The sequence below is a fragment of the Mustela lutreola genome, chromosome 7 (assembly GCF_030435805.1).
Source record: "Mustela lutreola isolate mMusLut2 chromosome 7, mMusLut2.pri, whole genome shotgun sequence".
NCBI classification, from domain to species: domain Eukaryota; kingdom Metazoa; phylum Chordata; class Mammalia; order Carnivora; family Mustelidae; genus Mustela; species Mustela lutreola.
Genome location: NC_081296.1, coordinates 113806079 through 113822227, shown reverse-complemented (window position 1 = coordinate 113822227; position 16149 = coordinate 113806079). Strand labels below are relative to the sequence as shown.

At 33.6% G+C, this 16149-nt stretch overlaps 1 protein-coding gene and 1 pseudogene across 3 annotated transcripts in view; both read left to right on the top strand.

Moving 5' to 3' along the window:
• The window catches only part of C7H14orf39 (chromosome 7 C14orf39 homolog), a 61239-nt gene extending 45505 nt beyond the window's left edge, over positions 1-15734 (top strand). For all 3 annotated transcript variants that reach the window (XM_059182247.1, XM_059182245.1, XM_059182246.1), the window contains exons 15-18: positions 943-1118; positions 4873-5011; positions 11593-11650; positions 14631-15734. In XM_059182247.1, the coding sequence (XP_059038230.1) occupies positions 943-1118; positions 4873-5011; positions 11593-11650; positions 14631-14824 (567 nt within the window). In that variant the 3' untranslated portion in view covers positions 14825-15734. The remainder of the gene's footprint in view (positions 1-942; positions 1119-4872; positions 5012-11592; positions 11651-14630) is intronic.
• Positions 2216-3572, top strand: LOC131836641 (NEDD8-activating enzyme E1 catalytic subunit-like; annotated as a pseudogene).
• Positions 15735-16149: the final 415 nt, after the last annotated feature.

Here is a 16149-nt window from a genome sequence, read left to right as displayed (position 1 = left end):
TTTAATAGTGGAAAACATTAATGATAGATGTAGACAATGTTTATTGGCTTTACTAAGTTAGCTGCTAAGGGTTAAAGCAAGATAAATGACACAGTAGAATTCTTCTCAAGAAGAGCAGGTAAAGGGGTGCCTGGGTGGCTCAGTGGGTTAAGGCCTCTGCCTTCAGCTCAGTTTATGATCCCAGGGTCCTGGAATCGAGCCCCACATTGGACTCTCTGCTCTGCGGGGAGCCTGCGTCCCCCCCCCCCCACTGCTCTCTTTGCCTACTTCTCTGCCTACTTGTGATCTCTGTCTGTCAAATAAATAAATAAAACCTTAAAAAAAAAAAAGAGCAGGTAAAAAGAACATTTAAAATTTTTTTGGTAGACAGACCCAAATTGTTTCTGAAATAGGGTTTATTATAGCAAACATATTTCAGGAATCATAGTCCTACCCCACAAAATGATATAAGGGAAAATTAGTATTCACATTTTCAACCTTTGCAGGAAAGTAGTGAATTTATAAGGACAAAATGTGCAAAGAACACACCAATGAGAATAAGATTGCTTGGAAGTAAATCACTTTTCCCTTCCTGTATATCATAGACAATTCATGAGACAGTGCATGATGTAGAATTTTTAAAAACATCCTTAACCATTTTTCTTCATCAATTTGAGTATGTTCTGGCTATCATTTCCTTTTTTAGGTAGAGGTAAGGGAGGTGGAGCTGGGAAGAAAAGAGAAATCAGAAAATTAAAAACTTTTTTTCCATATTTTACACAATTATATTTTGGTATCTCTTTCATCAATTATTCTTATTTTACTTATGTTTATGACATATAACATCATTGATTAATATGGTGTTTTTTCCTCACACATTTTTACATGTGAATTTGTTAATGTAATAACATTTTTAAAAAATAACATTCATTTTTATAGTTTTTTATTATTTTGAATTTGCAGGTTATATGTGCAGAACATTTTGAGAAGCCAATAGAAAATAATAGTGATGAAGTAGAAGAAAGGGCTGAGAACTTTCTACAAACTTCTGAAATTCCTTTATTTTTAAAAACGCCTGAAGCTGTGAAAACACCTGAACCTTTGGAGAAATTATTCCCTAAAACCCCCCCTTTTGAAATGTAGGATTTTAATTAATAACTATTATTAAAGAATCTATATATGTTGAGCCAATATTTTATAAATAATTGATAAGAATAGTAAAATGTCTAGTACCTGTAACTTTTAAAAAGGTTTTATTATGGAGTATTTCAAATACACAAAGGAGAGAGACTAGTGTAATGAACCTCCATGTACTTATTGCCCTCTTTAAACAATTATTAACATTCTGCCATTCTTGTTTCATATAACCTCTTCCCCATTTTTCCTACAGCATTCAGCTGAAGTGGATATAGATTATGAGTACTTATCCAGTGCAATAGTATACATTTAAGATTTTCTAAAGGATAAAAAGTATATGAAAAATATTAAATGTCAAGTTAAAAAGTTATTATCATGTATTGTAAATTGTGGACATCATTGAATAATGTTCCAGCTGTCATTTTTCCTTATGTTGTAGTGTCTAAAGCAAGAATTGCCATCTATTACATAACTTTGGTGTAGGCAATAATATCTCTTAACATGATTATTTAACTTGGGTAACAACAGATTTGTTGTTTACAGCTAAGAGAAAAGGTTGCATTTAACCTTTTTGTTTAGTTTAATCCCTTTTTAAACTACAAAATGAAAGATTCTTTTAAAACTGATTCCACTTCAGAACTCTCTCATCCATGTTCTATTTCTGTATTTTAAATTGCTAATCAGTTTTATATAGTAAAGTTATGCTGTTGATTAACACACAGTATATTCAAAGTGGAATTCACCATCAAATATGAGAACTGTAAAAGGATATGTTTGCCATAAACCTCCACTTACGGATGAGAAAACTGATCTGTAAAGTTAAGTGACTCATTGATGGTCAGTGGAGACAGTTATGGAAAGATCTTCAGATTTTTGTCCTATCTGTCAAAAGCATAAACTGTCTAAACCCTTTAAAAGTATTGCTCATTTAATATTCCCAACTTTATGAGATATAAATACATTATTATTCTTATTTTATAGAAGAGGAAACAGACTCCCAGGTGATACAACTTGTCAGTTATAGAGTTGAGATTCAAATGCAGGCAGCTCAGGAGAACATGCTGGTGAAGAGCCAGAGACAAAGACAAGAATAGAGGAGCTGCTGGCTGAGAAAATGGCTGTTGTTTCTGGGTGTGGGGACACTAGACACTGGGAAGGTCGCTGCAACCAAAAAGAAGTTCCTCGAGTGATCTGGACCCTTCACACACCCTGATTTCAAACTGAGCACTGAATTTCTCGTTTTTTTTAGATACTTGTAAAGTTCTGGTCATTGGACTGGAAGCTTAGGATGTGAGCTCCTGAAAAATCTGGCGTTGTCTGGGTTTAGACAGATTTATGTTATAGACATGGACACTATAGATGTTTTCAGTCTAAATAGGCAGTTTTTATATTGGCCTTAAGATGTTGGAAGACCTAAGGCTAAATTGCTGCAGAATTTCTAAATGACAGAGTTCCTAATTGCAGTGTAGTTCCATATTTCAACAAGATTTCAGGATTTTAATGATGTTTTTTATCAACAATATCATATAATTATAAGTGGACTGGACTCTGTCATGGCCAGAAGATGGATTTAATGGCATGTTGATATCTCTCCTAAATTATGAAGATGGTGTATAAGACCTAAGCTCCATTGTCCTTTGGATAGATGGAGGGACAGAAGGTTTTAAAGGAAATGCCTGGGTGATTTTGCCTGGAATTACTGCTTGTATTGAATGTGCACTAGAACTGTATCTTCCACAGATTCCACAGATCCCATGTACACCTTTGAGTCTATGCCCAGGCTACCAGAACAATGTATTGAGTATGTAAGGATCCTGTAGTGGCCTAAGGAGCAGCTTTTAGAGAAGGAGTTCCATTAGATGGAGATGATCTTGATCATATTCAGTGGATTTTCCAAAAGTCCGTCAAGAGAGCAGGACAATATAATATTAAGGGTATTACCTAGAGATTCACTCAAGGAGTAGTAAAACAAGTCATTCCTGAAGTAGCTTCTACAAATATCATTTCAGCTGTGTGTGCCACTGAGGTTTTTAAAATAGCCACAAGTGCATATATTCCTCTTAATACTTGGTATTCAATGATGTAGATGGACTGTACACATATACATTTGAAACAGAAAGAAAGGAAAACTGCCCAGCTTATATAGCCAGCTTCCTTAAAATATCCAGCGTTCTCCAACCACTAAACTCCAGGTGGTTTTAGATTATTTAACCAATAGTGCTTTTCTACAGATGAAATCTCCAGCCATCACAGCCACTTTAGAGGGAAAAAGTAGAACACTTTACTCACAGTCAGTAACCTCTATTGAAGAATGAACAAGGCCAAATCTCTCCAAGACATTGAAAGAATTGGGACCCATTGATGGGCAAGAACTGGCAGTTGCTAATGTCACCACACCACAAACTGTATTATTCAAACTTCATTTTACTTCTTAAGGAAGATAATTCTGCACATAATAGAAAATTCATGGAAATACATTACGTGGATGCTAAGAAATTTAAGTCATTTTTAGCATTAGTGTGCTGGAATTTGACTTTTTAAATATAATGAAACACTCTTTTTAAAAAATTTATAACTTACCCTTGAAGATAGAATTTTGGGGTTGGTAATTGTAAGCATTTTCATTAAGAATATGGGAAGTGATGCCTGGAGAGGGAGATAATGAGCAAATGCATTCTTTCAGAGGAGGAGATAAGCACTCTCTTGTGTCTGAATTTTGTTCCTATGGTCAAAGAAAGCATTCTTCCGTTTTCATTTGAGCACCCACCTACAGAAGAGATGTCCCTTTAAAGAAAAAAAGAAATTAAGTTTTAAATAACATTGATTATTATACCCTGACACCTAGAACATATTGAACATAGCCTATTTCTTGCTTGATTTAATATTCATTTATTTGTAGTTATCAAATGAATATTAACTATTGCAAACTTTCTTTGTCCATACTAATTTTATTTATCTATCTATTTTTGGCTATTGATATTTCTTCTTTCTTAACATATAATATTTGTGTCAGGGGTCCAGGTCATTCATACTAATTTTAAATGGTGTTATAGCTGAATACCTGTGCATGGAAATGGGAACTAATTTCATGTTTACTTGTAGTGCCACAGAGGCCAATATGCACAATATTAAAGCCAAGACATGGATGTTCAGAAGAAAAAAAATACAGGCAGCTCTGCCTCCAGAATTCATTTAGCCACTCTCTTCTCTAATTATTGTTCCCAAATCATTTTATAGTTTAACTTCCTTATGCAACAGTATGTAATGACTGACTCCTCATCAATACTAAAATCTTGTAATTGTCTTTCAAGATCTTGGAGACATAGCCTGAAAGTTAAGAGCTGGGAATTTGAATCTGGATTGCTGAACTCAAATCCCAACTCTGGCACTTCCATTTCTTGGAGAATGTCATTTAACCTTTCTATGCTTCAAAATTTTCTTCTGTAAAATGGAGGTGGTAATAATAGCACTTATTTCATAGGTTTCCTGTGAGGAATAAGTAAATTAATGACAGTGGAAATATCTAGATTGAGCCAGACAGTATATTCTCAGTTGGAATTCATTATTCCATAACTGATCTACTTTAACATTGTTATCTACCTCAAACTATTTTTCTCAAGAGGTTTGTCACTTTAAGAACTATTCTCTTCCTTTTTCTACTGTGCAAATTCTTATTTCCGTGATATTGTTTACTGGTCTACAATATTTAGTAATATATTTTTAACATTTTTATTATTTCTTATTTCTTTGTAATAGAAACAGAAATATAATGCCTGAAAGTCAAACACAAAAGGAATCTCCTGGATTTTCTTTTCTTAAAAATTATACTTCTAGATCTCCTGGATTGAATTTATTTGATTCTACTATATTTGATTCAGAAATCTCATCAGATCAGGTAATAATGAGAAACTAAAGTTTTATTTCTAAAAAAATATACACTGGTACCTCAAGTAATTTTTTTTTTTTGAGGTACTCAAATGCACTCATACATGTAAGCAAGGGTGGGGAGGAGCAGAAAGAACTTTTTAAAAAAAAGATGTATTTCTTTATTTGAGAGAGAGTAAGCAAGTGAGTGAGCAGGGAAAGGGCAGAGGGAGAGAGAGAATATTAAGTAGACTCCTCACTGGTGCAGAGCTTGAATTGGGGCTCCAACTCACAGCCCTGAAATCATGACCTGGGTGAAAATGAAGAGTCAAAAGCTTAACTGACTGAGCCACAGTTCATGTGCCTAACTTCTAAACAAACTTTTCATTTCTCAGTGTGAAAAATTCTCCAGGTTATTAGTCAGTGTTTTTATTTACGTATGTGTACATAACAACATTATTGGTTAATTTTAAAAGACCTAGTTTTCTTCTCATAGTAATTTATGCTATTCAGTGATAGAACAGTAAAGTGCTTATTTCCATATTTGGCAATTGAAACAAAATTAAGATGTGCCTTATTTGGTCAGTAGAGAGCACAGTACTGTAGTCAAGACCAGATTCTGATGCCACCTGGTTGAATGTGTTCTGGATGTAGGATTTTGGGTACATAGCTTCCTGTTTCTCATCTGTAAAATGGAAATAAGAATTTTTGCCATTGAGGGGGCACCTGGATGGGTCTGTTAGTTGAGTATATCTGCCTTTAGCTCAGTTGTGAGCTGGGATCTAGTCCCCCATTGGGCTTCTTATTAATCAGGGAGCCTGCTTCTCCCTCTGCTTACTGCTCCTCCTGCTGTGCTCGCTCACTCTGTCTCTCTCTCTCACAAATAAAATCTTTAAAAAAGATTTTTACCATTGGTTTTATGGATATTAAATGAGTTTATATACCTAAAGCCTTAGAAAAATTCTAAACAATGAATAATGTATATGGAAGTATAATAGAGTATTTTTTGTTGTTGCTCATTTAAATTAGTCACATTTGGCCAGTTTTATGTGGATTAGAATATTCCTTCCTGTACTCCCAACATTATATTAAATGGTTGAAATTACAAATTTATTGTTGGATGATATAGTATTATATACTTCATAGTATTTCATGATAAATACTTTGTCTTAATTTTTATCTCAATGCTTATTTCAAAAAAAGGTAATTCCGAGAAGGTGTATGCTGGGCATTAAAAAAATAGAACACCATTGGATAATTGTCATTTATAATATTAAGATTAATGGAAAATACATGCATGTAACTTTAACAGGAAACATGTACAAACATGTACCACAAAAATTAGTGAAAAAATTATTGAGTACATAGACATATGAGATAGCTATATAGGAATAAAATATTGTAAATGTGTATTTCTTCCCAAAATAATTTATAAATGTAATTCAATTCTAATCTAATTGGAATCCTGGCAAGATGGTTTATCTTTAATTTTTTGTTTGGTTTTGTTTTGTGGTCTTGGGGTGGGGAATGAAATTCACAGATAATTACTAAGTTTCCTGGTCAAGAATAATCAAGAAAATGTTCAAAAACAAGATTGGCAATAAATTAAGGTGGAATCCTAGAAAAAAATTAATCCAAAATAAAGCAGAGAAGTGATAGAGTAACAAAACTCAGAGAGAGCAAACAGAAAACAAATAGTAAAATGTTAGACCCAAATATGATAAGTTTTAATAATTCCATTAACTGTAAATGGGCTAATCACTCCATTAAAGTGGAGATTATAAGAGTGGATTAAAAAACAGCTCTTTGATAGCTACTATAAGCTATCAACAGGAAACATTTTTTTCTTTTTTCAAGTTTTTGTTTAAATTCCAGTTAGTTAACATACAGTGTAATATTAGGTTCAGGGTAGAATTTAGTGATTCATCACTTACATACAACACCCAGTGCTTGTCACAGTAAGTGCCTTCCTTAATACCCATCAACCTTTCACTATTTGCAGATGACATGACACACACTCACACATAGAGGAATTTTACTCAGCCACCAAAAAGAATGAACTGTTGCCATGTGCAACAATATGAATGGAACTAGAGGGCATTATGCTAAGTAAAATAATTCAGTCAGAGAAAGACAAATACTATATGATTTCACTCATATGTGGAATTTAAGAAAGAAAACAGATGAACATAAGGGAAAGGAGGGAAAATAAAGTAAGACAGAGAGACAAACCACAAGACTCTTAACAATCAGTAACAAACTGAGGGTTTTGAACAAACCCTAGAGAGGAGGTGGGTGAGGGGTTGGATAACTGGGTGATGGGCATTAAGCAGGGCACTTGATATAATGAACACTGTCACTGGATGTTATATGCAAGTCATGAAGCAGTAAATTCTACCCCTGTAACTAATACTATACTATGTTAACTAACTTCAATGTAAATAAAATCTTGAAAGAAAAAAAGGTTAGTGGTTAGGAACAGATACATCATCATAAAAACAGTAAGAAGTTCACAGTGGCTATACTTATATCATTTTAGGTAATCTTCAAGACAAAGCATATTGCTAGAGATGGATCTTTTTTATTATGTTATGTTAAAAAAATCTTTTACTATGTTACTCATCATACAATACAACATTACTTTTTGGTGTAGTGTTCCAAGGTTCATTGTTTGCATATAGCACCCAGTGTTCCATGCAGTATGTGCCCTCCTTAATACCCATCACTGGGCTAACCCATCCCCCCACCTCTTTCCCCTCCTAAAACCTCAGTTGGTTTCTTGGAGTCCATAGTCTCTCATGGTTCGTCTCCACCTCCAATTTCCCCTCCTTCGTTTTTCTCTTCCTTCTCCTAATGTCCTCTGTGCTATTCCTTACGTTGCACAAGTAAGTGAAACCATATGATAATTGACTTTCTCTTCTTGACTTACTTCACTTAGCATAATATCCAATCCTTTCCATGTTGATGGAAAAGCTGGATTTTCATCCTTTCTGATGGCTGAGTAATATTCTATTGTATGTATGGACAATTTCTTAAGAATAAAAGGGCTAGGGACAACTGGATGGTTTAGTATGTTAAGCATCTGCTTTTAGCTCTGGTCATGATCCCAGGGTACTAGGATCAAGTCCTGCATTGAGTTCCCTGCTCAGTGGGGAGCCTGCTTCCTCCTCTTCCTCTGCCCCCTGCTCACTCTCTCTCTAATAAAAAAAAAAAAAAAAAGTCCAGTTCTTAAGGAAGATGTAACAATGACATATGTGTATGTGCCTAATAACAGCTTCAAAATACAGAAACAAATGAAAAACAGACCATAAGGAATACAGTCAATGATATTGTAATAGCAATGTAATGGGATGGATTGTAATTATGCATGTGGTTATAGCATCATAGCATCATGTATAAACTTGTCAATTCACTAAGTTGTGCACCCAAAACTAATGTAACATTGTCAGCTACACTAAAAAAATACAAAAACAAAAAACACAAACTTGATTGGAGATTTTTAGCACCCTTCTCTCAGCATTTGATTGAATTAGATAACATAATCCATAAAGGTCTATAAAATCTGAACAATACCATCAACCCTCTTGGCCTAACTGACATTTATAGAACACCAACCACACAGCAACTTCAGCTCCGCAGCTTATATAGGCACGTCTTTTTTTATTGCACTGTGCGGATACTGCCTTTTTTTTTTTTTTAAATAAATTGAAGGTTTGTGGCAATTCTGTGTCAAACAAGTCTGCTGGCAACGTTTTTCCAATAGCATTTGCTCATTTTGTATCTCTGTGTCACGTTTTGGTAATTTTCACAATATTTCAAACTTTTTCATTATTATTATATTTTTTCTGGTGGTCTGTGATCAGTGATTACAGCTCACTGAAAGCTCAGGTGAAAGTTTTCTATAACTACATGCATAACTACATATTTTAGCAATAAAGTATTTTTAAATTTATGCACTTTTAAAGATGTGACACTATTGCACACTTAATAGTGCAGTATAAACATAATTTTTATATCCATTGGGAAACAAAAAATTCATTGTACTTGCTTTATTCTGATATTCACATTTTTGTGGTGGTCTGGAACCAAACTTGAAATATTTCTGAGGTGTGCCTGTATATTCTTTTCAAGTTCTGATGGTATATTCACCAAAACCATATTCTGGGCCATTAAATGAGTCTTACTAAATTTCAAAGAATTGAGATCAAACAGAGCATGCTCTCTGCCCACAGTATAATGAAATTAGAAATCAATAAGATAGAAGGAAAATCCTAAGTAAGTAGGGCATGGATCAAAGAAGAAATCAGGAGAGAAAGTAGAGAAGATTTTGAAATGATTATGAAAATTCAGTGTATCAAAATTGAGGGATATTGCCAAAACTAGAATAAAACCATAGCTTTAAATAATATAATTAATATTTTAAATAATTCAGTTGATAGAAAAGAAGAAAGGTCTAAAAATCAGTGACCTAAGTTTTCACCTTGAAAATCTAGCAAATAGGGCCCTGGGTGGCTCAATCAGCCTCAGTCTCTCCACTAAGCTAAGAGCCTGCTTCTACCTCTCCTTCTACCTGCTCTTCCTCCTGCTGTGCTCTCTCTCTCTGTCAAATAAATAAATAAAGCTTAAAAAGAGAGAGAGACGTTGAGTGGGCTCAGTTGGTTAAGCGGCTGCCTTCAGCTCAGGTCATGATCCCAGGGTCCTGGGATAGTCCTGCATTGAGTTCCTTGCTATGCAAGAGCCTACTTCTCCCTCTGCCTGCTGCTCCCCCTGCTTGTGCTTGCACTCTGTCTCTCTCTCCCTCTCTCTCTGACAAATGAATAAAATGTTTTTTAAAAAGAAAGAAAATTTAGAAGAAGAGATAAAGTAAACCCAAAGTAAATAGAATGAAAAAACAAAGGAGATAAGAGAAATCAATGAAATAGAAAATAAGCAATAGAGAAAATTGACAAAGCCAAAGTTGGTTCTTTGAAAAAAATTGACAGAATTTATGAACTGGTTATTAAACTGACAAAAATAAGAATATTTACCTATTTTATAAATAAAATATTATATATCCTACAGACATTAATAATAAAAATATTGTTGAAAAGACTGGTGAGGGGGAAGTGAGAGCAGTCAAATGTGATAATGATACAAGGATTGATAAATTGATCAATAGTATGGGCTAGAAAGTCTTGAAACTTTAAATATTCATCAGATCTTAGTAAGAGGAAGGATTCTCTGAGCATTAAAACAGTGGAAGAAGAGCCAAAAGTAAATAAAAAGAGTTTGGGTTTGGTTCCATAGAGAATTTTTGTATGTTAAAAAAATATTTTGGGCGCCTGGGTGGCTCAGTGGGTTAAAGCCTCTGCATTCAGCTCAGGTCATGATCTCAGAGTTTTGGGATCTAGGCCCACATTGGGCTCTCTGCTCAGCAGGGAGCCTGCTTCCTCCTCTCTCTCTCTGCCTGCCTCTCTGCCTACTTGTGATCTCTGTCTGTCAAATAAATAAATAAAAATCTTAAAAAATATATTTTAAAGGCAAAATGATAATGTGATATAAAATATTTGCAATAATATAAAGAATTGATGTCTTTAATATATAAAAAGCTTATATGGATTAGTAAGAATTACTACTTCAGTAGAGATATATACAAAGTTCTTTAGATGAATAGATAATAATTCACTGAAAAAGAAATTCAAGTAACTTATAAAATCTCTGGGAAAAATAGCTTTCCTTATTAATTGTCAAAATGTAAATCTGTGCATAACAGTATTTATTCAAGTGTAATTTGTATTAGGAAAAAAACCCAGAAGTGACCTAAATGTCCAAAGTGAAAGAATGATTGCAAACCAAGAAACAGACTCTTAACTATAGAGAACAAACTGATGGTTACCAAAGGGTAGGGGGTGGGGGGATGGACTAATTAAGGAGTGCACTTATGATGAGCACTGGGTTTTGTAAGTATTGAATCATTAAATTGTTCACCTGAAACTAATATCACACTGTATGTTTTTAAATAAAAACTTTTTAAAAAGAAAGAAACTGTATGATATATTCATATGGAAGAATATGAAAATTCCATGAAAAGAATCTGGTTTTAGAAAAATAGTGACAGGGGAAAATGCTCATTATGCAGCATTAAGAGAAAAAAAGGGGACAGAAAACTGTGTTGTTATGATCCCATTTAAAAAAAAAAAACTGTTTTACAAAGAAAACAAACTCTTTTGGCAGCAAAACTTGATCTGAACTGATGTGAAGCTGTCATATTTCCCATTATTTTTATAAGCTGGAGAACAATACCAAGAGCCTGTTATGTAAAAGGCCTCCAGATAAAGCAAAAATTAATTAGAATTTTAGGTTATATTAATATTCCGAAGTAGGAACTATCTTTAGTACACTATATATATCCTTTTAATGTATTATCTATTGCCAGAATCAAATCAATAAGCCTTATTTTAATATAAGCAAATGATAGGTTTTAAAGCACAGAAATGTGCTATATAGAATGTTGCCATTTCGTCTACTATAATTATGCTTATTAAAAGAACCAGGTTTTATATTCAAATATAAATGCCATATATACTGTTTTACTGATTTCTTGAGTAATACTGAATGGAAATTATTTTTCAGTTTAATGAACATTATTCTGCTGAAAATTTAAATCCTCTCTCTTCACAACAAGAAATTGGTAAGTGATTTGAAGTTTGCTACGTAAAAAAACACGTTAACTTCCTCACTTTTTATTTAGTTTGCCTTCTGATTTTCTCAGACCCTCAGTTTATTCTCTTAAAATTCTATTACTTCTGCACCACTCACTAATTATTTTTGTAACAATTTATCTTCTTTCACTACTCCACTTAATTCTCCAATAACTACTAGTGACTTAACAATTATTAAACAATATGGGTATTTTGTATTTATTATCATATTCACTATCTTTGTAGCATTTGGAATAGTTGATTATTCTCATCTTCTTTCCGAAGTTCTTAGATTTCCTCCTATATCTCTGGTGTTTTATTTTATTTATTTATTTGACAGACAGAGATCACAAGCAGGTAGAGAGGCAGGCAGAGAGAGAGAGAGGATAAAGCAGGCTCCCTGCCAAGCAGAGACCCCGATGTGGGACTCGATCCCAGGACCCTGAGATCATGACCTGAGCAGAAGGCAGAGGCTTTAACCCACTGAACCACCCAGGCGCCCCTCTCTGGTGCTTTTTATTGGGTCTTCTTTCTTCTCTTATCCCATGATTGATTCATTCAACATACAAATATGTATGTGTATACATATATTTTATATTCAGTACTGCTCTAGCTCTGGTGATTAGTGGACATTTCTTTTTTCTTTTTTTCTTCTTTCTTTTCTTTCGGTTCCACATACAAATGAAATCATACATTATTTGTCTTACTCTGACTTCACTTAGCATAATGCTATTAGTGTTACTATAAATAGCAGGATTTCCTGGCTTTTTTATGGCTCAATAATATTCCATTGTGTGTATGTATATATGTATATACATATATATTTCTTTTCCTTGCCTGGCTGCTATATCTAGGACTTCCAGTACTACTTTGAATAGGAGTGGTAAGAGTAGGTACTCTTGCTTTGTTCCTGATGTTAAAGGAAAATCTCTCCTCCTTTCACCATTGAGTATAGTGTTACCTGTGGCCTTGTCATATATGGCTTTTATTATGTTGAGATATGTTCCTTCTATGCCTAAATTGAATTTTTATCATGAATGGGTGTTGAATTTTGTCTAATGTTTTTTCTGCATCTATTGAGATGATCATATGATTATTTTCTTTTATTCTGCTAATGTGATGTACCTAACCTCATTCCAACATACATTTAAAGCCTTTTCTAATAAAAATAACATATGCTTTTGACCAGACCAAAGAACAAACTACAATTCAAATATGCCCACACTTTCTTATCTACTTATTTCTTCCTGAAATCCTCAACTTCCATTTCTTTCTAACCATCTTCAAAGACCAGTTTCCATAAATCCTTTTATTTCCCTTCAACTTTTCACCCCCAAAAGATCTCTCCTTCAATTTTCTATATTTTCTTTTTCTATATACTTTAAAATATTCTGTTGTCTGTTGTTACTTATTAACATATAAAATCTTCTAATCACAGATCTTTGAGGACAGGGATTCTGTTTTATTCACCTTTGTATTGTCTACAACTTGAACATTAATCTGTTATTTTATTTATAATGAGTATAGGAGTTTTTTTTTTTTTTAAGATTTTATTTATTTATTTTACAGACAAAGATCACAAGTAGACAGAGGCTGGCAGGGAGAGAGGAGGAAGCAGGCTCCCTGCTGAGCACAGAGCCAGATGCGAAGCTCTCACTCTATAAAATAAATAAAAATAAATTTTAAAAAATTCCTTTTAGAACTGTAGAAGCCTTTTCACTGTTCTGTTCATTTCCTTGAACAATGCGACAAACAGTATATTGTAGTAACTCATAAACAATAGTTGAATAAGCTTGACTTCTGCAGTATTTCTCAGACCCAACGTCTTTCCCCATTCACTTTGCTATGACTGTTAAGATCAAGCCTTCATTTCTTTCCTTTTATTCCCACTTGTAGACACTCTACTGTTCCAAACTTCCTATGTATTCTTTCCTTAGTGAGCCTTATTTAAAAAATTGCTCAAATTATTTTGGTGGGGGCACAGGGAATGGGAGAGTGAGAATCTTAAGCAGGTCTACACTCAGTGTGGATAAGGAGGCAGGGCTTGATCTCACAATCCTGAGATCGTGACCAGAGCCGAAATCAAGAGTCTATTGCTTAACTGCCTGAGCCACCCTGGTGCCTCTCCACTTGAAAACTTTTAATGGCTTTCTCTTACATATAAAATAAAGTCCGGATTCTGTAGTTGGATGTTCAGTAGTCTTTCCAAGCTCATCTTCATTAATACCCTTTTAATAACTTTTTATTATTTCTCAGTGTTCCTGACAGGCTGAATTGATTTCTGTTACCCTTATACTTCTATGCATGCCTGTTTCTGTGCCTCTGTGCTGTTCTTCTAGTTAAGGTGTTTTACCCCTTTTTCTGCCATATATACTAGCCCTTATTATACTCAAGTTCAAGTTACCTAAAAGTAATTTTGGATCTATTTGATTTTTCATAGTACAAAGGACAGTTCTTTGCATATAAGAATACAACTATTTTTTTTTTTTTAAAGATTTTATTTATTTATTTGACAGAGAGAAATCACAAGTAGATGGAGAGGCAGGCAGAGAGAGAGAGAGAAGCAGGCTCCCTGCTGAGCAGAGAGCCCGATGCGGGACTCGATCCCAGGACCCTGAGATCATGACCTGAGCCGAAGGCAGTGGCTTAACCCACTGAGCCACCCAGGCGCCCCAAGAATACAACTATTAATAATTGTAATTATTTGGTAGTAACTATGCAGAATTAGTGCTGAGGTATAAGTTAGCTACTAAAACTGCTTTTAAAACTACTGTTTTACTTACACTTCACTGTTGAGTATAAAGAGTGGTGTTTTAATTTATTAATTATTATTTAATTATTAATAATATTAATAATCACTTAAGAGATTCAGTATTACCCTATTTATTGTTTACAGCACATCATAATTTAACAGATTATGCAAATTATGTAACATGAATAGCATGGTATTGAAATGTTTATTTTCCTCAGGAAACTTATTTGGAAAACCAGGAGAAGATGCTTTCACATTTTCTTTTTCATCAGACTCTTCAACTCATACATTTGGAACTGGAAAAGATGATTTTAGTTTTCCATTTTCATTTGAACAGGATCAAAACTCAACACCTTCTGTAAAAGGCTTTTCCTCTTCCTCACAAAGTACAACACAATTTACTTTTTTTTGAACTCATTACTAATTTCTCAAATTATTTAACTGCTCTGTAATCATCTAGGGCATAAATTTACATTATTACTTAAAAATGAAGACTACTTTCTTTTCTTGATTAAAGCAGTAATGGGTTACCATAGTTACATTATTGATTATATATTTAAATATTGAGGGAAATTAACCCTATGTCATCAAATTTTGTTTTATTTGAAACATTTGCTGTCGTAATTTATTTTGATTTTGATTTTGCAAGCCTTCTTTAGGCAGAATTAATCTTAATAGAATTTGATGCTTTTTCATTAATCTTTACTATACGTATTAAGCCTGCTTCTCTCCAGAACCTGAATTTCATTCTGGTAGTATTTTAGGTGTTTTGATAAGAACAAGAACTTTAGGCTATCAGAAGATTTTTTGGTAGTAACTATGCAGAATTAGTGCTGAGGTGTACTTTAGCTACTAAAAAATGCTTTTAAAACTGCTGTTTCACTTACACTTCACTGTTGCAGTATAAAGAGTAGTGTTTTAATAATAATTTCACAGAATTCATGTTATTGGTAGTGAATAAAATATGTTATTTTCTTCTAATATAACAAATAGTAAAAGTCTAATTTTATCAGTTATTCTAGCATCTTTAGTGGAAAGCAGTTAAATATGAAGGGCTGGAGTAATTTTTGAAAATTAGATCATTGTATTAATGATAATACTGTTATATTTTCTTGCTTAAACTTTTTTGAGGAACATTTAAAATTTTGTTTACTCTTTCTAACAAAAAATTGGCCCTCATGTTTTATATGCAGTATTTGCTTGTGAATTGTAAGTGAAATGAAGATATTTAAATTTTGATGAAATTATATGAATGTATTATTCAATGTCTGTATTTTGTGCTTTCTAAATTGGTTACATTGAGTTATTGAGTAATAAAGAGTCTTGACACCAAATTCTGGTGTGTGAGTGGTGACAGATTTTAAGTTTCACTGCATTTTCTTTCCCTTCTGCTCCACATCTGATCAAGCTGATAAGCAAGCCCAGGGATTCCCACCTTTAGCACCAGTGGGATGTTCAAGCCCTGTATAGGAACTCTTGATCTGGACCCACCCACAACCATAAAAACCCACAGCCATTGATCTCTCAAGCCATTTTAAGACAAACTACGTAGTCCTGCCTGCTTTTTTTTTTTTAGAAAAACATCATTATATGAGTAATAAACATTTTCATACCCTACTGGGGTGTATGTGGTGCCATTAGTCTCAATATCCAAGCCAAATTTTGGTGAGAGTCTCTCTTGCTTCTTCAGGGTGTCCACAACATATCACAATTGTGTTAAATTAAGCCTTCCCAAAG